The sequence below is a fragment of the Lipotes vexillifer genome, unplaced genomic scaffold (genome assembly GCF_000442215.2).
Source record: "Lipotes vexillifer unplaced genomic scaffold, Lipotes_vexillifer_v1.1 scaffold39, whole genome shotgun sequence".
Taxonomy (NCBI): domain Eukaryota; kingdom Metazoa; phylum Chordata; class Mammalia; order Artiodactyla; family Lipotidae; genus Lipotes; species Lipotes vexillifer.
The window spans coordinates 1582420-1607483 of record NW_006787038.1 but is presented as its reverse complement, the minus strand read 5'-3'; the positions used below and the strand labels follow the sequence as shown (position 1 = coordinate 1607483).

Sequence of the window (25064 nt, the reverse complement as noted above, 5' to 3'; positions counted from 1 at the left end):
TCTATTCCACTGACTCTTTTTTTCTTTGTAGCGTAGGATCCTGAGACAGCAGAACAGATGCACCCTTTGGCAGCCAATTGCACCCTGCACTAGAGAGAAGTCCAGGGATGTTATATTTTGGGATTATATTTCTCCACTGTGGAATTCATGCAGTTCATTCCAGAAACATTGACCCTCTGCTTCTGTGACACACCCTCGCTGAAGGTCTGATGGACAGACACTTTCTCTTGACCTTGCAGCTGTTTTCTTTCATGTGGAAGTTGGAAGACAAGGTGAAAGTGACCAGAAGTTACCTGCTTTGGTGGATAGGTGTGCTCCCCTTGGTTCTCAGAACATGGGCCCTCGTTTAAAGGTAAGGTGACAGACTAGTTAAGATTTACTTATTATTGGGATGTAGAACATGGACTCAGTGACCAGTTTCTAAGCCCTCTCGGCAGGGGATAGCATTGACGTGCACAGCTCAGTTGGAATTGACTGCTCCCAGCAGAGCAAATTTGAGTATGAAGAAATCAATTCTCCATTTCTGGGAATAGACTTTTTCACAACCATTCTTCAATGTTAGGGCTAAAATTTATTTGATATTGTAATTATAAATCTTTTACTAAAAAAAAAAGGCAGAGAGTTTTAGAATATGTATGTCAATCAACTTTCTAACATTCCCTTGAGACATTTCCCCTTTCCCTTTTTTGTAGGTAATGTGAGCCAAAGTTCTGTAGTATTGAGCAACTTGCCCAGGATCTTTTAGTAAGCAAGTGATATTTCTGCATTAGATAATTGGTACTGCATTCCATTTTCCTTTGTAACGCTTTATTTTTATTTCAAAAGATTTTAAAAGGGGCCGTAAGCATTTGTCTTTCTAATTTTATCCTCAGTAAGATTGGGTAATGCTTTTCACACTTTCTTTTACCGGTTTCTTAAATCTTTTCTCTTCCCAAATACTTCACTATCCCTATGACTCCACTCTTTTTCATGATTCACTGTTATATGAGGTTAAGAACACTTGGCTTCAGAGTTAGACAGGCTCGAGTCACTTAACCTACTGGGAGATGTTCAGCAAGTCAACTTTTCTAAGCCTAGGGGTTTTTTTTTCAAGTCTCTAAAATAAGAATAATAGTGCTTATTTACCAAGTCGTATTGGTGACAATTACTTGGGCTAACATGTAAAACACCTAGTACATTATTTGGCCTGTGGTAAGTGGCTCAATAAGGGGGTTGTAAGTTATGGGTTTACTACTGTGAGGTGGGGTGGGAGCAGAGACAGGACAGAGAGGGCATGACAGGTACAGTAAGAGGACAGAAAATGCCTACAGAAGAGGTGAATCTGGAATAAAAGTGATTTGAGGGGTCACCCTAAAAGGAAACCCTGTACTCAAAGACAAAGGCATGGAAGCTTTGTGACAGCATCCAGAAAGGAGGAAAATGCAGAAGGAAGGCAAGTTTAGAATGTGACCATGGGTAAAATTGAGAGGTGGGTAAGTATTGTTGGGGAGTTTTTTGAGAGGTATTATAGAGAAGTGGGACAGTTTATAAAGATCACATCAATGAGTGATGAATTGACAGAGCTAACTCCCTGATCACAAGGAGGCTTCACAGAGAACAGAGGAGAGTTTGGAAAAATGTAATAATTGGTATGATGAGTTTTAAATAATAAAGGGAATTGGAGTAGAAATGTAGAATTGACCTTTTGGAAAAGGTCTAGGTGATCTAGATCAGTGGTGACGATTTGGTTGAGTGACAAGTGAATGGGGAAAAAATGGACAAGGACTTAACAAGGTCAAGTTCATTATTATCAGCCACGAGGACCAAGACTATGGCTGTTCCACACCGTTCCCCCAGTATCTGGCATATTAAGTAGGTCCTCAGTATTTGTTGGATGAGTTATTTTAGTATTAATTTTTTAACTCTTCATTATAAAAATTTTCAGACATAAAATTAGAAAAGTTTAAAGAACTCCCACATAGGCAGAGATTTTAAGTATGGTAAGAGAAGCCTTGCCTTTTGTAGTTCTGATGCATTTCTCATTGAATGAAGTGTGGACCAATAGAGAGGTTCCCTCAGTTTCTTACTGGCTCTGAAACAAAGGAGTAGTGATGCTGCTACTACTATTGATAATAATTATAATAATAATTAAAACTGAGAACTCACTGTGTGCCAGGCACCATTCTAGGCTGTTTACATGTGTTAACTCTTTTCATCCTCACAACACCCCAGTGAGGTACACACAGATATTAGCCCCATTTGATGGATAGGGTAACTGGCAGATTATAGAGATTAAATAAGTTGTCCATGGTTACCCTGTGAGTGGCAGAGAACGGATTTGAACCCAGGTAGTCTAGCTCTAGTCTAGTCATGCCCTCATCCTCTATATTATTCTCTTTGCTCTACTGTTTGATTTGAGAGTCTTGATGGCTATGGAGAGTTATATTGAAGTCCTATCACACTAAAGGAGATGGTGTCATAGAAATTATTAAACTTCATCTCTTTTTACGGCAATGAGAATTCTGATGCTTAGACAGGTCACACACTTGCAGCCCTGGAACTGGTCTCCAGGCTCTGACTTACTGCTTGTCAGCTGCCTCTCACAGAAAAGGTTGTTGTGGTTGTCAGAGACAGTACATAGGAATTTTCCCAGCCCTCATGATGTGTGCCATAAATTTAGCATTTTGCTCTATTCCTCTAAGGAGTAAGAGACGTAAGACCATAAGTCTGTAACATCACCTACATATACTTCATTTTCTACTGAGTGCTGTAACTTTACTGAGGGCTAAATGTTCACGTCCAGGATCAGATTGAATGACGTCCAACTGAGGGAGTATTTAAGACAATTAAACTGCTGGTTTTGGTTCCACCAAGTCACCTAGTATATCCTGTAAGGCACAGAGAGTTGCTTTTTGAGAGATGATAGCAGCTTTTCAGCATAAGGTCCCAGGAGATGAGATTCTTGTTTGGGAAGGAGGCTCACTAGTTGTGATCTCAAGTATTGAGTTAGTATATTGTCCTCTGGAGAGCAACTTAATTCATGTGTATTGACAGCGCTAATGTTCCCTGTGTGGATTTCTTTTCTGGTAGGACTTTGGACACCAGTCTAAATAGGGATTTCTATGAAACTTGACATGGTCATTCCTCAAATTACCTACTCCCTATGGATTCCATTGGATATATTGTTATCAAAGGATCTAATGGCCATTTTTGGTCACTCTTTCTCTTAAATTTTCCCAGCATAATCAGACATAAAAGCACACTTGGTTGGAAAAAAAAAAAAAAAGTTGTTTTGGTGCCTCCCAAATCTGAGCATAGAAATTTTCAGCTGTCTTGTCTCTAAGTTATATATTAGTGCTGATAAAAGGTGCTGGGTTGAGATAACATTGATAACCTTAATATATATTGACTTAAAAAGAAAGAATGAATTTAGTGCCTTGTGGATTGGAGAGCATGTACAGTCTATGCTAAGGTCAAAACTCAGTGATAAGATAGGAATGTCAGTGTGCATTGCATTTTTCCTTGGCAGTACCATGGGTGGTTCAAATGAGTAATAAGATTGAAGTCTTATTCTGGAGATAAGTCTAATAACAGTGTAAGTTTCCCCTCAGACCCTGGCCCCTATTTGAATTGTTCTGACTTTGGCAGGCATCACTTAGGATGAGAAGTACCGTCTCCTCCTTTGCTTCCTTCCTCTCCTTGGCCTCTCTGCTGAGCTCATCTTCCACAGGGCCTGTTAGTTTGTCTGATTGGTAACAGCAAAAGAAAATGGTTTCTCTTACATGCCCATTGCTTATTATTGGGGTGACCCAGAGTTCATTTTAATTACATAATGCCAACATGATGATAATAATCCTTTTAAACATTTTATATAACTATTTCTACTTAGATGAATTACTTCCAGAAGGCAAACATAAGGGGAAAGTGACTCCATTATCTTCCTTGCCTGTGTTAATTAGTACCACTTTGCGTGGGGGAGGTAAAGTGTCTTGGGGCTCTGGATCCAAGAAGATGAAAGCCATGCTATTACATTTTGTAATTAGAAGTGGCTGTTTATGGTATTCCTAGGGTGGTCGATAGATTGGAAGTCTTTAGGAGGGGGGAATGATGGTCTCTCTTTCTCTGAAATGTTGTAGGGCACCTGTCAAGCTAGAGAGAGAGCAGGGATAGTAAGGCTGGAGATGGTAGGCTCAAGCCACATGCTCTGCTTTGTCTCTCTCTGAGACAGCTGTAAGGAAGAGTTAGAGGAAAAACTAAACAAGTTTTCTTTTGCAGCTGCAGCTGTGATCCTCGGCTGTCTGTTGGCATTGAAGGGACCTGATGTTTTACGTCATTGGTACGTTATAGAAAGAGCTCTCTATTATTTCTTTCTTAGGGTTGCTTATATCATTTTTTGCCTCCTCACCTCCCCCTTTCTCCTTGAGAATAGATTTAGAAATATTTCCAGGCGTGCCAGAATGTACCTTCACAGAGTTGGCAGTGGAATTCATTCATTTGGGAAATATTTATTGAGTAATTATGGCCAGTGCCAGATGCTGTTTCCTGTTGAGTCAAAGTCGAATAAGGCAAAAATCTGCCTCCATGGAGTTCATAACATGAAGGGGGAGAAAAGTTATAATAGATGAATGCATGCATGGGAGTTTGAAGAAGCCCAGAAGAAGGAACCCCTAACTGTGGCAGGGGTTGCAGAGGGCTTTTGCCAAGTGGCCAAGGAAGGGGAAGGCTTCCAAATGGAGAGAGTAGAGTGCACATTCTTTTTACTGTGTTAGGACCCAGTACATGACGGGAGGTTGAGGTAGGCATCGTATGTGGACCATGGTGTAGAACAAGGGTTGGTAATCTTTTTCTGTAAAGGGCCAAAGAGTAAATATTTTCAGCTTCCCAGGCCATACAGTCTCTGTCACAACTACTGAATTCTGCAGCTTTAGGGCAAAGGCAGCCCTAGACAACAGTAAATAAGTGGGTGGGGCTGTGTTTCAGTAGAATTTTATTTACAAAAACAGGCAATGGGTGGGATTTGGTCCGAGGACCCTGGTATGGAAGTTCCTCTCTTCACCCACAGAGGTAGTGACCCAGTAGAGGGTGTCTTTGGAATTCTTGCTTGACAGATGACTGGCCTGTTCCACAGTGAGAAGCTGTAATGTGTAACTGGCGGGTGGTGTGTGTGTGTTCTCTCTTTTACCCAGGTGGCATCACAGTGTCTGTGGTTGCATTCTTCTTCACAATTAAGTTCCTCTTCGAGCTTGCCGCACGTATAGTCAGCTTCCTCCAGAATGAGGACCGAGAACGCCGAGGGGACCGGACTATATATGACTACGTGCGGGGAAATTACCTGGATCCCCGGTCATGCAAAGTCTCCTGGGATTGGAAGGACCCCTATGAGGTGGGCCACAGCATGGCCTTCCGAGTGCATGTAAGGGAATGTTTCTGTCTCCGTACCCATTGGGGTTTCTGAGTCAGTTGCCTTCCAGAATCCAGTTCAGTCTGTTGGTGATGCTGGCCTGAAACATTCATGTTCTCCAACACCTCCCCACCCCCACCCCCCAGGAACTTGGGAATTGTTGACATCTGAAGAGTCATACATTTCTCTATCATTTTGGTTTAATAGGTGCTTAGCTTGGAAGAAGTATAAAGCTTAATGTTACATTTTCAAAGTGAGAAAAATATTACTGAAAAGAGTAGGTGTTACAGATTAGGGGTTGGCAAACCATGGCCCAAGGGCCAAATCAGGCCCACTTCCTGCTTCTATAAATACAGACTTACTGGAGCACAGCCACACCCATTCATCTTCCCCTACTGCCTATGTATGCTTTCACGTTTGAGGAGTTAACCACAGTTGAGTGTATGACCCACAAACCAACAGCATTACTCTCTGGCCCTCTGCAGAACGTTTGCTGCCCCCTGCAAAGACTTCTCCACTGCAGCCTTGTGCTTAGCTCCATAGTCTGAACCCCACTAGCCCTGCCTAGTGCTTTTGTTCACTCAGTGCCAGTGGCACCCACTGACTTACCTTTATGTTTGGGTTAGCAGTGATAATATAAGAAAAAAGGGCAAGTAAGATAGGGTAGGCAGCATCTGTGGTTCAGAAGTGTCAAGTTGAAACGGACTCAATGGTGTATTTTACCCCTTTCCTCAGAATACATTAAGAATTTGTTTGTGACTTAATGGTTTTCTTTGAAGCATTGAGAGAATTTGTTCCCTCATGTGTGAGCAGGACTGTAGGAGTGGGTGGATACAGAGATTTACCAGTCACCTCCTCCCTCCCCACACTCTCTCAAGTAACACAGGAAATGATTTTCTCCCCCTGCTCAATAGTGGGTGTCCCTCCTCTCCCCACTGCAGTTATTCTATAAGAACGGGCAGCCCTTTCCTGCACATCGGCCTGTAGGACTAAGAGTTCACATCTCTCATGTTGAGCTAGCAGTGGAAATTCCAGTGACCCAGGAAGTCCTCCAGGAGCCCCGTTCCAACGTGGTCAAGGTGGCCTTCACTGTGCGCAGGGCTGGGCGCTACGAAATCTCAGTGAAGCTTGGTGGATTAAACGTGGCCTATAGTCCCTACTACAAGATTTTTCAGCCTGGTAGGTTGTTTTTTCTTTCTTTCTCTCCCTCCATTCCTTCCTTCCTTTTTCTTTTCCTTTCTTCTTCTTCTTTTCTTAAACAGTGCCTTTGTTGAGATTTAATTCACATGCTATACATAATTCATACGTTTAAAATACACAATTTAGTGGTTTTAAAACTTTGTAGACTTGTATAACCATCACCACAATCAATTTTAGAGCATTTTCATCACCCCATCACCCTGTACCCAGGTCACTCCATATTTTCCCCAAATCCCTTAGCCCTAGGTAACCACTGATCTGCCTCTGTGGATTTGCATACTCTGGGTACTACTCTACCATTTACATTGCATAAAAGCATGATCATAACATATGTGGCCATTTGTGACTGGCTTGTTGCACTTAGCATAATGCTTTTGAGGTTTGTCCATGCTATAGCATGAATCAGTACCTCATTTCTTTTATTAAATAATATTACATTATATGGATATACCACATTTTATTTATCCATTCATCAGTTGATGGACATTTGGGTCGTTTTTGCTTTTGACTACCATGAATAATGCTGATGTGAACATTTGTGTACAGTTTTTGTGTGCACATATCTTTTCATTTCTCTAGGGGTGGGATTGCTGTGTCATCAGCCGGGTAATTTCTTAAGGGGTAAGTGTGCCAGAATAGACCAAAGGTAAAGTCTTCTGATTTTTGAAACCTTTTCAAGTAAAATCACCCTAATCCTACCCTTGCTGCCAGTATGTGTTTTACTTCTTACTGAAGAGTGTCTGCCCAAGCTTCTAGCATCTTAAGAATTGAGGCCTCTGTCTCAACTTTTTTTAACCCCTTGTGTCCTTTGTGCCAGATAATAGATGTTCATGTGCTTTAAAGCCTAAAAGTATAATCTCTGACTCCTGGTTCTGCAACATACCGTTTAGTGTGCTGAGACCCTGGCTGCCCTGTTTGCCCTGCCTTGGCTTCCTTTTGACGGTGTCATTAGATACTAGCCAGGTTGGTGTCCACTTTGGGAGTCAAACCATTACAAGAGGGGTCTTGAGAAGATTTGCATATGTTTGCATGAAAGGTCCTCAGTTTTCTTTCTCTTATAACAGAGGAAGCCTCTGGACAAGGTGGCTCCCAAGCCTTCTCCCTCTCCAGGTATTTCCTCCTTTGCTTCAGTGACTCACTCACAGACTCCTTTCCACACGAATTAGCATCACCTTGCCTCCTTGCCGCCAGTGGAGAACAGTTCATATCTTTATAATGTATACCAGCACTTTTCTTTTTAAACTAAAACTGAACTATTTATTTTGACATGATTGTAGATTTTCCTACAGTTGTAACAGATAATACAGAGAGATGCTCTGTACCTTGACCCACTTTTCCCAGTGGTGACATCTTACAGAACTAAAGTACAGTATCACAGCCAGGTTATTGACATGGATACAGTCAAGACACAGAACATTTCCATCACCACAGAGATCCTTCATGTTGCCTTTTGACAGCCACACCCATTTTCCCTCCCTCACCCACCTGTTTTTTAACTCCTGGCAGCCCACTAATCTGTTCTCCATTTCTGTAATTTTGCCATTTCAAGAATATTATATAAATGGGATCATAACAGTATGTAACCTTTTGGTTAACGTACCTTTTTTTCACTCAGCATATTTCTCTGGAGATTCATCCAGGTTGAGTATACCAGTAGTTGGTTCCTTTTTATAGCTGGGTAGTATTGCTTGGTGTGAATATACCATACTTTGTTTAACCATTCACCAGTTGAAGAACATCTGGGTTGTTTTCAGTTTTGGGCCATTATAAATGGTGGTTTTAATTTTTTTATCCCTAGTGGTTAACAATGTTGAACATCTTTTTATATGCTGATTTGCCTTCTGTGTGCCCTTTTTTGATGAAATGTCTTTTCATGTATTTCATCCATTTTCTAAATGTATTTTTTGTCTTTTACTATTGAGTTTTGAGAGTTCTTTAAGTCCTTTGTTAGAAATGTGGTTTGCAAATATTTTCTCTCAAGCTTTAGCTTTCCTTTTCATCCCCTTAACAGGGTCTTTCACAGAGCAAGACTTTTTAATTTTGATGAAGTCAATTTATTGTTTTTCTTTTATGGATCATGCTTTTGGTATCTGAGAACTCTTTGAGTAGTCCTAGATTCCAAGTATATTCTCCTATGTTTTTTTCCCTAAAAGTTTCCTAGTTTTACATTTAATATTTAAGGTCGTGATCCATTTTTAGTTAAGTTTTGTATACTAGGTCAAGATTTTTTTTTCTTATAGATGTCCATTTGCTCCAGCATCTTTTGTTGAAAAGGCTAGCTTTCCCCTATTATATTGCTTCTGCACCTTTGTCAGGGATCAGTTGGGCATATTTGTGGGGATCTGTTTGTGGGTTCTTTGTTCTATACCATTGATCTGTGTGTCTGTCCCTCCACCAATACCGGAATCTTAATTACACAGCTATGTAATAAGTCTTGAAATTGAATAAACTGGCTCTTTCCACTTTACTCTTCTTTTTTATAATTGTTTTAGCTATTCTAGATCGTTTGCCTTTCCATATAAATTTTAGAATAATACTGTCTAAATCTACCAAAAAATCTTGCTGAGATTTTGATAAGAATTGTGTTAAAATTATATATCATTAGGGAAGAATTGACATCTTTGCTATGTTGAGTCTTCGAATTCATAAACATGGTATGCCTCTGAATTTCTTTTTTTTTTAATTAATTAATTTTATTTATTTATTTTTGGCTGCATAGGGTCTTCGTTGCCGCGCGTGGGCTTTCTCAAGCTGTGGCGAGCGAGGGCTACTCTTCATTGCAGTGCGTGGGCTTCTCAGTGAGGTGGCTTCTCTTGTTGCGGAGCACGGGCTCTAGGCATGCGAGCTTCAGTAGTTGTGGCACGTGGGCTCAGTAGTTGTGGTGAACAGACTTAGTTGCTCCACGGCATGTGGAATCTTCCTGGACCAGGGCTTGAACCCATATTCCCTGCATTGGCAGGCGAGTTCTTAACAACTGCGCCACCAGGGAAGTCCTGAATTTATTTCTTTAATCAGCGTTTTGTACTTTTCAACATACAAGTCTTATACGTGTTTTGTTAGATTTGCACCTAAATATTTCGAGTTTGTTTGTTTATTTTGCAATTATTCACTTATTTTTAAGGCCTGCTTCACTTGTATGTTCCCAGGGGGGTTCTTGGTACTATATCTATAACTCTCGGTTCTGTTTTCTCCAAGTTTTTCTGTCATTTTGTTTAGTGCTTGCAGTGGTTAGGAATTTGTAAAAATGAGTTCCCAGAAGTTCATTTGAATTAATCTCTTTGTTTTCTTTCTTTTTCTCTGCCTCATAATGGTATTGTTTATCCCTAGGAACTGGGCTGGCACCCAGCTTTCTAGGACTCACTGACTGAGTAGATCTTTGTGCCCTAAAAATCACCTCTCTGACATTATGTTCCATTGTCTTTGTTCCAGGAATGGTGGTTCCTTCCAAGACCAAAATTGTGTGCCATTTTTCTACTCTCGTGTTGACCTGTGGGCAGCCACACACTCTTCAAATAGTGCCCCGAGATGAGTATGACAACCCTACCAACAATTCCACGTCCTTGAGAGATGAGCACAATTACAGTCTGTCCATTCATGAGGTAAGCAGGCTCGCATCTTGCCCTGCGTGCTCCCACCTGTCACTCTCACCCTCTCTAGTTCACTTCCATCCGTCTCCTTCTCCCTGACTGTTGTGCCTGCCTTCCTTCATCTGACAATACCTATCTCATTAGTAACTGTGAGACTTCGATTAGGTCGTAGATAGGAAAATTCTTTGTAGAGCCTAAATTACTGTGCAAACAGGGAAAATTATGTATGGTTCGTGTTGCTTTGTTTTCCTCCTGTAGCTCGGTCCTCCGGAAGAAGAGAGCACTGGTGTCTCATTTGAGAAGTCAGTGACATCCAACCGGCAGACCTGCCAGGTGTTCTTGCGGCTCACCCTGCATTCTCGAGGCTGCTTCCATGCCTGCATTTCATACCAAAACCAGCCCATCAATAATGGCGAATTTGACATTATTGTCCTAAGTGGTGAGTTGAGAGAAGAACTGTTATTTAGTCCTCTTCTCAGGCCACTTGTTCTTTGCACGTCTGCACTCTTCTGACCAACCCCACAAATATTAGATATTTGAGCCAAACTTGGTTTAGAGCCCTGTGGACTAAAGGTCTAGTGATAGGTAACTTTCTCCCTTGTCTTGCACTTTAAACCTTATTCCTTGTTATACTTCAGAGAATGAGAGGAATATTGTCGAACGCAATGTATCCACCTCAGGAGTGAGCATTTACTTTGAAGCTTATCTGTATAATGCTGCCAACTGCACCAGCACGCCGTGGCACCTCCCACCCATGCACACAAGCTCTGCCCAGCGCCGGCCCTCCACGGCTCTGGAGGAGGAAGATGAAGACTCACCCTCTGAGTGTCACACCCCTGAGAAGGTGAAGAAACCGAAGAAGGTGTACTGCTACGTGTCACCAAAGGTTGGAACTCTTATTCTTGCCCCCCCCCCGCCCCGAGCCTGCTTGTAATTGGTATTTGGTTACAAAATCCACAAAGCAACAGTCTGAGAATCAGAGCAAGATCATTGCCATGTTGGGGTTCAGGGATACTGAGGAGGCTGCTTCAAGTTGAGCAGAAGGCCGTGCCTCCTCTTCTGTTGCCCATGTCTGGTTTGGCTGGATTACATCTATGTCTAGAGAGTCTGTGCCTTGGGATTTTAGAGCACCTGAGGCGTTCTGCTGTTTGATTGCTTCTGGGAAGATTTTTCAAGGCATGGCTCTCAGAGTTTTAAAGAAAGCTACTTTTAACCATTAACAATTTCTCACTAGTGTAAAAATTACTGTTGGACCCTTGTACTATTTCAGAACAATTTGATCTTTCATTCTGTGATTTGTGAAACCACAACAGATGTCATGATCCATGTACAGGATTGGAATAGAGAAATTTTGGCAGAGACAAGGAGGTGAACTCCCCAAGGCCCCTGAGCTAAGAGGCGCTTTGTCTTAGGGGTTTTCTTTTTTAGTGTTTGTATTTTGCTTATTCATACAGACCTCAGAAAAATGAGACTCTTGAAACATCCCATTACATTCCTTTAATTGCATAACCAAACCTGAGTTCTAATTCTGTTCTACTTTAGAACACTTTGCGGTGCACTATTCATCATTTAAAAATCTAGCCTTAATTTGGCCCGGGGGAATGGCAAAGAGGGAAATGGTGAGATAGAGATAAAACAAGACTGGCTGTGACCTGATAATTGTTGAAGCTGGTGATGACTTCATTGTACTGTTTTCTCTTCTTTAGTATGTGTTTGAAATTTTCTTTAACGAAGAGTTCTTTAAAAATCAAGAAAAAAATATGACCTACTACATGTTCAGATAACAGGGTTTAAAATTTTTTTTTTTCAATATTTATTTTATTTATTTATTTTTGGCTGCTTTGGGTCTTCGTTGCCGCACAGGGGCTTTCTCTAGTTGTGGCGAGCGGTAGCTACTCTCTTTGTTGTGGAGCACAGGCTCTAGACGTACAGGCTTCAGTAGTGTGGCATGCGGGCTTAGTAGTTGTGGCTTGCTGGCTCTATAGCACAGGCTCAGTGGTTGTGGCACATGGGCTTAGTTGCTCCGCAGCATGCGGGATCTTCCTGGACCAGGGCTTGAACCCACGTCCCCTGCGCTGGCAGGCAGATTGTTAACCACTGCCCCACCAGGGAAGCCCCACAGGTTTTTTTGTTTTTTTTTTAACTTATTTATTTATTTTTTGCGGTACGCGGGCCTCTCACTGTCGTGGCCTCTCCTGCTGCAGAGCACAGGCTCCGGACGCGCAGGCCCAGCGGCCATGGCTCACAGGCCCAGCCGCTCCGCAGCACGTGGGATCCTCCCGGACCGGGGCACGAACCCGTGTCCCCTGCATCGGCAGGCGGACTCTCAACCACTGCGCCACCAGGGAAGCCCAGGGGTTTTTTTTAGATTAAAAAGTTATTACATTGTCTTTTCTTTTATTGTAAATGGCAACAGACCTCTTTTTATTCTGACATAAAGGATTTTTATGAACTTTTTTGTATGAGACTCCTCCCATCCCCAACCCCCTCTTCTCCAGCAAATCCCTGGTGCCATTCAAATAGAGATAAAGCAGTGGGTGTGGGCCACTGGTGTTCCCTGTCCTCTGACTTCGAAGAAGTCTCTCTGAGCCGCATCTGGCTAAGCAGAAGGAGATTTTGATTGTTTCTAGGTGAAATGTTATCTACTTATAAAGTGAAAACCTGATCTCAGATATTTGGAAATGGTAGTAAGACTTGAGTATCAAGATTATGAAATATCTGTGTGAAATTGCATGGTGAGAGTAATACTTTAAATTTGCCTATTTTAAGATAGAGTTGATGTTTTCTATTTGATTTCAGTCCTAAATTATCTTCTTTGTTCAGAGAGGAAAAGGGTTATCATGAGAAATGTAGATGGGGACTGATATTTGAATTACTATACTCAAACAGAACCTCTTTATCATTTTCTATATGTTGGTCCTCCAGCAATTCTCAGTGAAGGAGTTCTACCTGAAAATCATTCCCTGGCGCCTTTATACCTTCCGAGTGTGCCCAGGAACAAAAGTAAGTTGAACCTTACATCCGGCTCATGTAGAGCAGGCTTCAGCCTCCAACATCTCAACCTTTTCTTTTTTCCTTGAAGGACTTTTGTTGTTTCTGGAAGTTCTCATTGTGCACACAGGATTTATTGCCAAATAAAGAAGGAGTTGTTACCTCCTCGTGAAGGATGTGGTTCTAGGAGGACACGTGCCTACAGAAACAGCAATTGGTAGCAAGTCAGAATACTTCAACAGTTATCTTTTTGTCCCTAAGACTAAGTTAATGGAGAGCTTAGTCTTAAGCTCTGACCTGAGCTTGGCTTCCCAGCGTGCCAAAGATAGCTCTTTTAGCACCAGTAGTCTCATCTATTAAAAAAATTAAAAAAAAATTAAAAAGTGGGTTTTTTTTTTTTTAAACTCTTCTGAGCTTTTGGAATCTAAAGGCAAATCATTTTCCTCCAGCCAGTTTGCCCAACCTATTCAGGTGCTCATTTGCTATTTCACATATCCTTCCTGCTCTTACCCTTCTTATGTTTTGTGTTGGAAAGTCTGTAGTGTTGCCTGTGATCCTTACCAAAGGTGGTCTCTGTGACTCGAGTAATTTAAAATAAAATCTGAATCATAGAGCCCTGAGGTGAAAAACAAGGAGATGTACTCCTGGTAGGTACTTACTTGGGGAAAACAGGCTTAGCTTGTTTTTGTTGGTTGGTCAGAAGGGTAGGGATGTGAAGGCTTTTTGCTGGATTTGAGGGCTTTATAGATTAACTCCTTTTCTTTTTTTTGTTTTCCTTTTGTTAGTTTTCATACCTTGGCCCTGACCCTGTCCATAAGCTGCTCACACTGGTGGTGGATGATGGCATTCAGCCTCCTGTGGAGCTCAGCTGTAAGGAGAGGAACATCCTAGCGGCCACGTTCATCCGCTCACTCCATAAAAACCTAGGTGAGTTTGGACAGGGATTCTGATGGGGTAGGCATTGATCCCAGATATCTGGGTGCCTGAGGGTGTAGAGGTGGCCTGCACAGGTGTCTTATAATGAGGCTGTAATCATGATGGATCTTGCTGCTCCTTAGGAGGCTCTGAGACCTTTCAGGACAAGGTGAACTTTTTCCAGAGAGAGCTTCGGCAGGTACATATGAAAAGACCACATTCCAAAGTCACCCTGAAGGTCAGCAGACATGCCTTGTTGGAATCGGTGCGTAAAGTTTCATCCCTGTCAAAAGTTTCCAACTAGAAACCTCTGTGATATTTGGTTATATTCTGCAGGTTATCTTTTTTATGAAACACATCTCTCTCTTCTTTAAACGTATTAAAGACGGTGTTCTATGCATTTGATTGTACTGAATTTGGGGCAGATTTGTTGGAGGTATGTTATCGAAAGGAGAGACTAGTTGACACATTGGCTTTAAAATCAGACTGAACTAGCTCCTGAACAATTTCATGGAACTCTTACTAGTTTGAACTAATCAGATTGCTTCCCTCCTCTTTGCCTTCATTATTTCAGCTGTAAAATAAGAGAAGATGCAGACAGATGACTATTTAGCTTAAAAGCATTAAGGACAGGTGTTAAGTTGTTGTTACAGAAGAAAGTTCCTGTTATTGAATCCCAGGAATAGAAGAGCTCTTGTGGGATTAAAAGGAAATGATTTTTGTTGTCACTCTGGCCTGATGGAAAAGGAACGCCTAATGTGTGACTGACTCCACTACATAGACACTGGCATAGTTCTTACGTTCCTTGAGAATGAGAAGGCCTTGGTCCCTGTCCAGAAAGTGTGATATTTAGCTCTGGTAGATGCTGCTGGAAACCCCTTTTCTCAGCCACATTCTCCTTGTGGCATGGCTTCCTGTCTGAACCTAGCCTTGTGGCTAAAAATGTCTAGCGGATAGACTGTACTTTACTGAAAACCAAGACTCCTTTGTTCTCTTGCTGACAGCTTACTGATCTGAGCCATTGTTACTGCTTTATTTAAGAGTTTTCTCATTAATAAAATGAGGATTATTAAAAAAAAGTTTCAACTTTCCAGTAAGGCAATGGTGTAAATATGAATTAGATTATTTTTTTAATTTTAGATTTCTTCTGGAGATATTTACATTTTAAATATAAGATGGTGGGCTTCCCTGGTGGCGCAGTGGTTGAGAGTCTGCCTGCCGATGCAGGGGATGCATGTTCGTGCCCCGATCTGGGAAGATCCCACTGCCGCAGAGCGGCTGGGCCCGTGAGCCATGGCCGCTGAGCCTGCGCATCCAGAGCCTGTGCTCCGCAACGGGAGAGGCCACAACAGTGAGAGGCCCGCGTACCGCAAAAAAAATAAATAAATAAATAAATAAAATAAATATAAGATGGTAGTATTAAAGCTTATTTATGAGTAATATATTGCCTCCAGGTACTTGTGGTTATTACATGGACAATGGCAATGTTCTTGTGTTTTTGTCTTTAACACCCAAGAGAGACAGGCCAGTGTTCTGACAGTTTCCTTTCTTTTTATTTCACTGCTTTTCAGTCTCTGAAAGCCACTCGGAATTTCTCCATCTCAGATTGGAGCAAGAACTTTGAAGTGGTTTTTCAGGACGAAGAAGGTCAGTTTTGAAATTTCATATTCATCTTTTTAGACTCTCCTTCACACTCCTCCTTGTCTCCTTACCCCGCATCCACAGAAACAAAAGCAACCCCCCTACACATACTCGCCACCCCTGCCCCAGCTTCTTTTTCCCTGGGAAAAAGAAGTCATGAGTCAAGAAAAAAAAGGGTGGCGTTTAATGGCTAATAGTGTGGTAGACCTTGTAAAGCACATGCATACAGGGACTTGGAGGGCGAGTTTGAAGCAGAAGGGTAAAGTAACCTTTGTAGAGAAATGTCAGTTTCCCAGGCTCTCTGATCTGTATCCCCACACTAGGAGGCATTAGCTTAGTGATCAGAATACCTTTAATCCTACAGAAAGAGGGGATTTCAATAAAAGTCCATAGCTGACGTGGGATGGAATGTGGGACACCAGGGTGGTGGAATGCAGGAAGTAAGGATCGGAGAGTATAAAATGGTGAATAAATGAACAAAAGTGATAAGAGGTGGTAGGCCAGAGTCACTTTTTATTTTTGTTATACTTTCAGCTCTGGACTGGGGAGGGCCTCGCCGGGAATGGTTTGAGCTAATCTGCAAAGCTCTATTTGACACCACCAATCAGCTCTTCACCCGATTCAGTGACACCAACCAAGCATTAGTGAGTCTGTGACTTCCACGTGGGTGGGAGGAAAATGTGGATTTTGTTCTAATGAAGAGACTAATAAGAGTTTGAACTAATCAGATTGCCTCCCTCCTCTTTGCCTTCATTATTTCATCTGAAAAATAAGAGAAAATGCAGACAGATGAATATTTAACTTAAAAGCATTATAATACAGTGGCTATTCTACTCCTTAGTGTTTTAATAATTAAGCCACTTTTCTCAAAACATACCTGAGGGCTTCCCTGGTGGCACAGTGGTTGAGAGTCCGCCTGCCGATGCAGGGGACACGGGTTTGTGCCCCGGTCCGGGAAGATCCCACATGCCGTGGAGCGGCTGGGCCCGTGAGCCATGGCCGCTGAGCCTGCGCGTCCGGAGCCTGTGCTCCGCAACGGGAGAGGCCACAACAGTGAGAGGCCCGCGGACCGCAAAAAAAAAAAAAAAAAAAAAAAAACATACCTGAAGCAATTGAACTCTGTACAAGATCTCTCTCTCTTTTTAAAATTTATTTATATTATTTATTTATTTTTGGCTGTGTTGGGTCTTCGTTGCTGTGCATGGGCTCTTCTGTAGTTGTGGAGAGCGGGGGCTACTCTTCGTTGCAGTGCACGGGCTTCTCATTGCGGTGGCTTCTCTTGTTGCAGGGCATGGGCTCTAGGAGCACGGGCTTCAGTAGTTGTGGCTCATAGGCTCTACAGTCGTTGTGGTGCATGGGCTTAGTTGCTTCACAGCGTGTGGGATCTTCCTGGACCAGGTCTTGAACCATGTCTCCTGCATTGGCAGGTGGATTCTTAACCACTGTGCCACCAGGGAAGCCCCTGTGCGAGATCTTTGACTAGGTGGAGTAGAAAAGTAGACTTTGGCTGAAAGAAGTTCTGGTTTAGGGAAAAGACATTATGTCATCCAGTGATTAACTTCCGTTTGCAGCCAGGGACCATGAAATAAATATAAGATTCTTCAATTTAATGTAAGTCCATCTTTGCCCTTTATCCTCCAATCACTTTTTTTTTTAAAAGTAAATTTATTTATTTATTTATTTTTGGCTGTGCTGGGTCTTCATTGCTGCGCGCGGGCTTTCTCTAGTTGCGGTGAGTGGGGGCTCCTCTTTGTTGCAGTGCGCGAGCTTCTCATTGCAGTGGCTTCTCTTGTGGTGGAGCATGGGCTCTAGGCATGCGGGCTTCAGTAGTTGTGGCACACATGCTCAGTAGTTGTGGCTCGCAGGCTCTAGAGTGCAGGCTTAGTAGTTGTGACACACAGGCTTAGGTGCTCCGCGGCATGTGGGATCTTCCCGGACTAGGGCTCGAACCCATGTCCCCTGCATTGGCAGGCGGATTCCCAACCACTGTGCCACCAGGGAAGCCCCATCCAATCACTTTGAATTACTCAATGGTGGCTACCAAACAACTAATGCCATTTGGATGGGCTCTTTGATCTTAACACTGAAATTTTTGCTCCCTTGGGATAGAGTTGGGGAGGGAGGATCTTCACAGAACTAGGCTTGAAGAAAAATGGCCCAGGGCCTTTTAATCTTTCTCTTTGACAGGTGCATCCCAACCCTAATCGCCCCGCTCATCTGCGCCTAAAGATGTATGAGTTTGCAGGGCGCCTGGTGGGCAAGTGTCTCTATGAGTCCTCTCTAGGAGGAGCCTACAAGCAGTTGGTCCGAGCTCGCTTCACCCGTTCTTTCTTGGCCCAAATCATAGGACTGCGTATGCATTACAAGGTAACTCTTAGGTGTGCATTTTCTACTAAGGTCCCTGGCCATTAACTCTGGAATCTCTCCACCCTCAGCTTATTATTCTTAAGGTTGAATGGGTAAGTGGTTCCAAGCAGTTACAAATTTCATTTCTGGGTAAGAGTAGTCATGTTCTGTTCTGTGTCTTCCTGTCTCCTCAGTACTTTGAAACAGATGACCCAGAATTCTACAAATCTAAAGTTTGTTTCATCCTCAACAATGACATGAGTGAGATGGAGCTGGTCTTTGCAGAAGAGAAATATAACAAATCAGGTCAATTGGATAAGGTGAGAAAGAGAACTGAAGCCTGTGGGTCCCACTTCCCACCCTTCTCTAGAGCAGGGCTCTCTAGTATAACTTTCTGCAGTGATGGAAGTGTTCTCTGTTTGTGCTTTTGAGCACCCAGAATGTGGCTGGTATGACCAAATAACTGAATTTCTAAATAACCACATGTGACTAGTGACAACCATATTGGAGAGCATAGCTTTGGGGCACTGCATCCCACACTGTATGGTCTTGGCCTATTTAAGTGGAGCCAAAGGCACGTATACCCATCCATCCCACCCATTCCTACTTTCCAGTAGAGAAAGAACTAAGTGATAGTGAAGTGTCACTGCACAAGCAGCTTTGGAAGGGATGACAGTGTCTTTCTTAACATTAGGGGCAGGGAGGTAGATGACTCCTATTTTAGCACTGTGCGTATATATTTTTAAACTTTTTACTAGAAAATTAATGGCCAAAAGTATTTCTGATGCAAATGTGGTTTTGTTTACATCCTGGGGTTAAATAATATCAAATGGTAACGATGAAGCTAAAGTTGCAGTTATAAATAATTGAAAGCAAAATAGCGATGACTGAAAATTTGTGATCACTGATAGCACTGAACTGATAATCAGATACCTTTGGGAGCATTGTGGGGATCCCAGCTGATGGCCTTTGCACGTGTGTGGGCGGAGCCTGTCTTCCTGACCCAGCACTGCAAGGTGTCGAGAGTCAGTGGAGTACTGAATTAGTGTCCACAGGCCTAGGGGAGTACTGACTTTAAATGGATTTAATATGAATACTAAATCTTAGTAATTTACTACTTAGGCTACTAGTTAGAAATGCTTACACACATAAAATAAAAATATCCAGAATTGTGCACAGTAACAGAAAATAAGTCTTACACGTTTAGATCCATTGAGAATCCTTGCTCTGGAGCAGAGTTCCGCCCCTACCATGCTGTCATCAGGACCTTAAAATCTGATCTTGTAACTAAACGGAGGCCCTTCACTACTCACCTATGAAGACAACCATGGTCATTGTACACAGGTTTTTCTGGGGTTGTGGCATTAAACTGTGCTTCAGGGCTTCCTCAAAGCTCCCTTAGGAGTTATTTATTGGAAGGAGTGTGCCAATTCTATTTGAGAATCATGGAGTTCAGCTTTTTCTTTGCAGATAGAAAAATCGGGAGCCCAAATATCTAAGTGACTGAAATCCTATAGCAAGCTAGTCTCCAAGTATCGAGCCATGGCTTTTTCCATTGACTCACGTTGGAAATAGAAGAATGTAGGGAACATCTATGCCCATCTTAGAATTTTTAAGACCTGAGAAGACTTCTTCACTACTTATATAGTTTTATTTATTTATTTATTTATTGGCTCAGGGGTTTAAGAGAAGAGGTCAGTAATGGTTCAATTTTGGATCATAGAAATGTTAAAATATTGCTAACAAGGAACCATAATATCTTCCTGTTGCATCACCACTGTTTGACCAGGTCAGAGGAGACTTACTGAGAGACCCACTTCAGAAACAGTAGCGAAGAGAATATATAGCAATAGCGGTAGGAAACCTTAAGCTTAGTAACTAAATAAAACCAAGTGTGTTGAAAACCTGAACGCACAGTAGGAACTTGTGACCATGGTGGAGTTCAGTAATGCTGTGTTTGTGGGACATACTGGGCAGATGTCATCTTATAAACTCCAATCCACATCCTCTCCCTGTCTTTTGCCTCTTCTTTCAGGTCGTAGAACTTATGACAGGTGGAGCTCAAACCCCAGTCACCAACGCGAATAAAATCTTCTATTTAAATTTGCTGGCCCAGTATCGGCTGGCCAGTCAAGTGAAAGAGGAAGTGGAACATTTCCTAAAAGGTGGGATCCTGTCTACTCTTGGCTTTGAGGTGAAAATACTTGTATCCATGGTGTGGATATGGCTTTAATTTGGCTACTTTGTTTCAGGCCTGAATGAGTTGGTCCCTGAGAACCTTTTGGCTATTTTTGATGAGAATGAGCTTGAGGTAAGTGCTTACAATTGACACCCCCTATTCTTGGCTTGCTTTTTATTATGCCCATAGGAACTGGATTACTGTACCTTCTGTTATGAGATGCAGTAGGAAAGCCCTTTAAGTGTTGGCTTTACTTTTGTCACTCTTCCATGCATGGACCCTTTCTCCAGGTTTTAAAAAATTTGAATGTGAAAATTAGGAATCAGCAAATTACTAATTATGAATAGTAATAATTAACATTTATTCATCAAATATTATTGATACGGGTCAAGTAGTAAAGAATGTTGGTATCCTATACAGTCTTTGTAAATCCTATGACCTTTAAAGTTGATTTAAGGGAATAATAGAATTTATTTGTTCAGACTGTTTATTGAGTGTCTTCTATATGCCATGTGCTTTTGAAGAACTGGGGAGCTAGGAATGAATAAGACCAAGTCCCTGTCCTCATAGAGCTACATTCTAGTGAAGGAAACAAACCAAAAGATGTGATGCATTTCACAGCTTTGTGTTACAACACTATATAGTTAATATATTCTTATTTTAGATCCTGTAACACCCAAAATGTGGCTATAAGATGGTAAATACCTTGCTATAATTAGCAAAATTGAAGTTCCATGAACTTCAGGTATAGACAAAAAAATAAAACCAGTTTGCTTTTACCTGCTGCTCACAGATGATACACACAATGCAGGTTACTAGCTTTAGCTTTAACTTCCCATAGCCTTTATGAGGGGCATGTTTCTGTAAACTATTTCCTGTAGGGAGGAAGTTCTTCTTTTAAAAATGGGGAAACAAAAAGTAGTTCCAGGTAGTCTTGCACAGTTTTTATTCTTATTAATTGAATTGGCTTCGAAACAAGAATCAAAGTCTCATGCAATTTTCAACATGTTTTGTACCTTTAGATATGAAATCTGAATAATGAACTGTCCATCTCTCAGCCTGAAGTTTCTGACAGACCTGTCACCTCTTGCTGTCATTTTCTGGGCTGAGGAACAGCTTCTGGTGTAATTTGTTTTATCCTGAAGCAAAGCATTTGTAACAATTCATAAAGTGCATAGGAGGGAGGACACAGTCTCTTAACGGTTGTTCCCCATCCTGCTCTTAGTTACTCATTAGCTTAGCAAGTTCTTTTTGAAGGAGCCAAGCTTCTCAGGCTTAATTTGGGCTTTTCTTTTCTTTGATTAGGTTGTTTCATTCTTTATAGCTATTGGATGAGTACTTAGAGTCTGCTAAGTAACTTGCTGGATCTTGAACCAAATTAGAACATCAACAAGATGTTTAGGGTTCTGATGTCATTAATGTTCTCATTTTTTGGCATTCTTTTTCATTTATCTGACCAAGTAGACGCAGGGCTGAAGGGACGGTAGTAGAAGTTCAATCCAGAAAAGAAGGATGGATCCTGGGAAAAAGGAAAGGCCATCTAACAAATTCATATATGCGGCTGGGGGTCTTCATGAAAGGGGAAGGGCCTTTTTTTTTCCCCTGGTATTCCCAGGCCACATGCAGAGTGGACAGCCAGTAAATACTTGGTTCCCTTTCTGTCCTCTGTTTCAATTCAAAATAATATATAGCAGCAGTTCTTAATTAGGGGTGCGCATCAGAAGCCCTTGGGAAACTTTTTCAAAATACACAAGCTTGTAACCTGTCCCTAGAGATTCTGATTCAGTAGGTCTGGGGTAAGGCCATAGGCATCTGTCTGTCTATCTTTTTTTTTTTTTTTTTTTTACCTGTCCCTAGAGATTCTGATTCAGTAGGTCTGGGGTAAGGCCATAGGCATCTGTCTTTTTTTTTTTTTTTTTTTTTTTTTTTTAAGCTGTGTGATTTTTACCACACTGGTTAGGAACCATTGGCCTATTATAATTGATTTTCCTAAAGCATTCTGGCATTATGACCTCACCTTATGTCTCTTTCTTGGTGTTTTCTGTATTCCACATTTTGCTTGTTAACATATTTTGACCTTATGGTGGGACTTTGCCCCTCTGACTATCCTAGTAACACCTGACTATTCTCCAGCTGCTGATGTGTGGGACTGGGGACATCAGTGTGTCTGACTTCAAAGCCCATGCGGTGGTCGTTGGTGGCTCATGGCATTTCAGAGAAAAGGTAAGTGGGCCAAATTTCTTTTAGTCGAATTTGTGCTGTCTTGTAAGGAAAAAGTTTCAGAAGGAAAAAGTCGAGTAGTCGGAGAAGCAGACATATCAACTGGGATATATGTGGGAAAGTGATATATGTGGGAAAGGCAGGTGGTCATCCAGGCAGACGGGAGCCCTGGTCCCTAAGGGCTGTCATGCTGCTGCCACAGAGGCAGTACATTGGAAAGGCAGAGAAATAGAACCAAGTAATCAGCGACTGCCCTCCTGACCGTGTAACAATATCAATTCCTTTTAAAGAGGTTGTCGACTCTAGCCGTTCCTACCTGCATGCAGTAACTGGGGCCCGCCCCCACTTCAGGATATCCTGTTCCTTCCCCCAGGGGTCAAATCCTAAGCTGCACATAGGTGTGACCCCAGCCTTGTGCTCTCCCTGCCAGGTCATGAGGTGGTTTTGGACCGTGGTTTCCAGTTTGACGCAGGAGGAGTTGGCTCGGCTGCTTCAGTTCACAACAGGCTCGTCTCAGCTACCACCTGGAGGCTTTGCCGCCCTCTGTCCCTCATTCCAGATTATTGCCACTCCGACCCATAGCACGCTACCAACTGCACACACGTGGTGGGTATCTGACTGCCTGGTGCGTGCTGTCACGGGGGATTATTTTTCCAGCCCTTGCCAGTGTTTCTGGTGGTGTGAGTTAATCACTTCTCTCCCCTTGGCCTTCCAGTTTCAACCAGCTGTGCCTCCCTACGTATGACTCATATGAAGAGGTGCACAGGATGCTGCAGCTGGCCATCAGTGAGGGCTGCGAGGGCTTTGGCATGCTCTGACCACTCTCTTGCCATCCACTTGGCTCCCGTGCTTTCTGGAGCATCCGGGTGCACATAACAGACACAACCACTGACCCTAACATACACAAAACCATCAGCCAGAAGCTGCTGCGTGCTCTCCGTGTCTGGAGTATTCAGTCACCTACAAGCCTTGTCCTTCCCTCGCCCCCTCCTTTCCCATCTCCCCCCCACCCCAAGCCACTTTGGCAGGTACATAATCTGAGCAACTCACTCAGTCACGAGAGGAGGGCCATGCTGCTATGCTTGCACTTGGTTCTTAGAAAGCTCTCAGTAGCCGAAGTGGCACTGGACTACCTCTCATGGTGACTGATAGCACAAAAGGATCTTTTCTGTGGTGTCAGAACTGGAAAAGGAGCTTTCCTTGTAAGCGTTTCTGGAAATGATCATTAATCCACAAAGAAGAACTCCCTAATAAGCTTTTTCTTGAGTATAAGCCTGTGAGATAGACAGACCTAAGAATGTGAAAGATAGCTGGGCTGTTGCCTCCAGTGCTGAATGTGATTCTCCTTTAGGGTTATGGGGCATGTCTAGGCACGTGGCTGGCTTAAAGACTACTGATGCTTGTCCCTGAGTTTGTTCTTTACACTGAGGTGTGGCTGGGCTCGGCCACTCACCTCCAGCTTATGCAGAGTCTGCTAAGAGCTGGGGGTTCTTTAGATTTCTATTGAAGAAACTTTTGGAGCAAGAGATTGGGACAGTACGATAGCATGCCACCGATCCCTGGTTCTCTCTTTGCTTGGTGTTCCCTGGCAGCACTAAGGCAAGGGAAAAGGAATCAGTAATTTAATTGCTCCTCACAGGTCCTTAGGGTCAGGACACAGGGCACACACATAGAGGAGATACATCAGATGATAAATAAACACCTAGCTGTCCCAGTTACTTCCTGTCACTCCATCAGTTAACAGCAAGGGCAGCTAAGGAGGGAGGAAGATAAATTAGGTTCACTGTTACATGATGATTGAAGAGAACCTGCAGCTGTTTCTTGGAAGATGACAACCACCTTTTTCATTACGATTTGAATGAAGACGTTTTCAAGGCTCAAAATCTCATTGAATTCCCAAATTTCTGTTTCTAAGAAGGCTTTGCTGCAAGCTACCATTCCCAATGGGGCATTCAACTCTGAGAATATTTACAAGCCATCTTTATTGCCAAAACCAGCAAGTACAAAGAGTCCAGAGATGAGGCGGGACTTGCAGCAGTGCCTTGGCCTCCTGGAAGCACGCCTGAGCCCTCCTGTTCCTAGAGATCGTGAGGAACAAGCCTTCCTGAGCTGCTACAATTCCTGCCTGACCTCACTCCTTCGCAGTTGTCATTTGTCCTTCTTGGCATGGGTGCTGACCTCACTCATCCTTGGGGTCTAGGATCAAGCATCAGGGCCTCTGTACCCCAGGGTCCTCCATGCCACACAGTCACTGCTGTCCTCAGGGACCAGGACAAGGTGCTGCTGCCTGCCCCGGTGTTTTCCTATGGGATATGTACAGGCAAGTTTCATCATCCCCCGGGAAACATGATGCTGCCCCTCGGGCCCAGAGAGGGTTTCCAGCTGGGGGGCACATGGGTTGGTTCTGCTGTCTTTGGCTGTTGTTTCTCTTCTGGATTCTGCATTCTCCTCTCCAGAGACTCATGCTGGAGCTCAAGTTGATTTTCTTGGTTAGATCTGTCCTTTTAAGCTCTAGTCATAGCACTTTTCAGAGCATCCTGGGTACCATTGCAGCCCAGCTGCGTCCTGCAGTGGTCCTTAGCCCCAAGGTCTTTGTTTAACAAAA

The 25064-nt window shown here is 42.7% G+C and overlaps 1 protein-coding gene across 2 annotated transcripts; it reads left to right on the top strand.

The window, feature by feature from the left end:
- The first annotated feature begins 59 nt into the window (after positions 1-59).
- Positions 60-23576, top strand: AREL1 (apoptosis resistant E3 ubiquitin protein ligase 1). 2 transcript variants are annotated; one of them, XM_007459736.1, is made up of 19 exons: positions 60-352; positions 4255-4315; positions 5166-5392; positions 6322-6559; positions 10010-10179; positions 10426-10606; positions 10806-11053; positions 13093-13170; positions 13944-14085; positions 14217-14338; positions 15645-15720; positions 16249-16358; positions 17902-18081; positions 18255-18380; positions 20096-20225; positions 20313-20371; positions 22373-22462; positions 22890-23065; positions 23175-23576. In XM_007459736.1, the coding sequence occupies exons 2-19, from the start codon at positions 4300-4302 to the stop codon at positions 23275-23277; spliced, it is 2472 nt and encodes an 823-aa protein (XP_007459798.1). In that variant the 5' UTR covers positions 60-352; positions 4255-4299; the 3' UTR covers positions 23278-23576. The 2 variants fall into 2 exon arrangements, with proteins under 2 accessions (XP_007459798.1, XP_007459797.1); XM_007459735.1 differs by lacking the exon at positions 60-352 and having other exon boundaries at positions 4300-4315; positions 22890-23204.
- The last annotated feature ends 1488 nt before the right edge of the window (positions 23577-25064 follow it).

Coding starts and splice junctions, on each gene's coding strand:
- AREL1 (XM_007459735.1), top strand. Junction 11,054..13,092: donor ACTGCTACGTGTCACCAAAG/GTTGGAACTCTT, acceptor TTGGTCCTCCAG/CAATTCTCAGTGAAGGAGTT. Junction 16,359..17,901: donor GTGACACCAACCAAGCATTA/GTGAGTCTGTGA, acceptor TCTCTTTGACAG/GTGCATCCCAACCCTAATCG.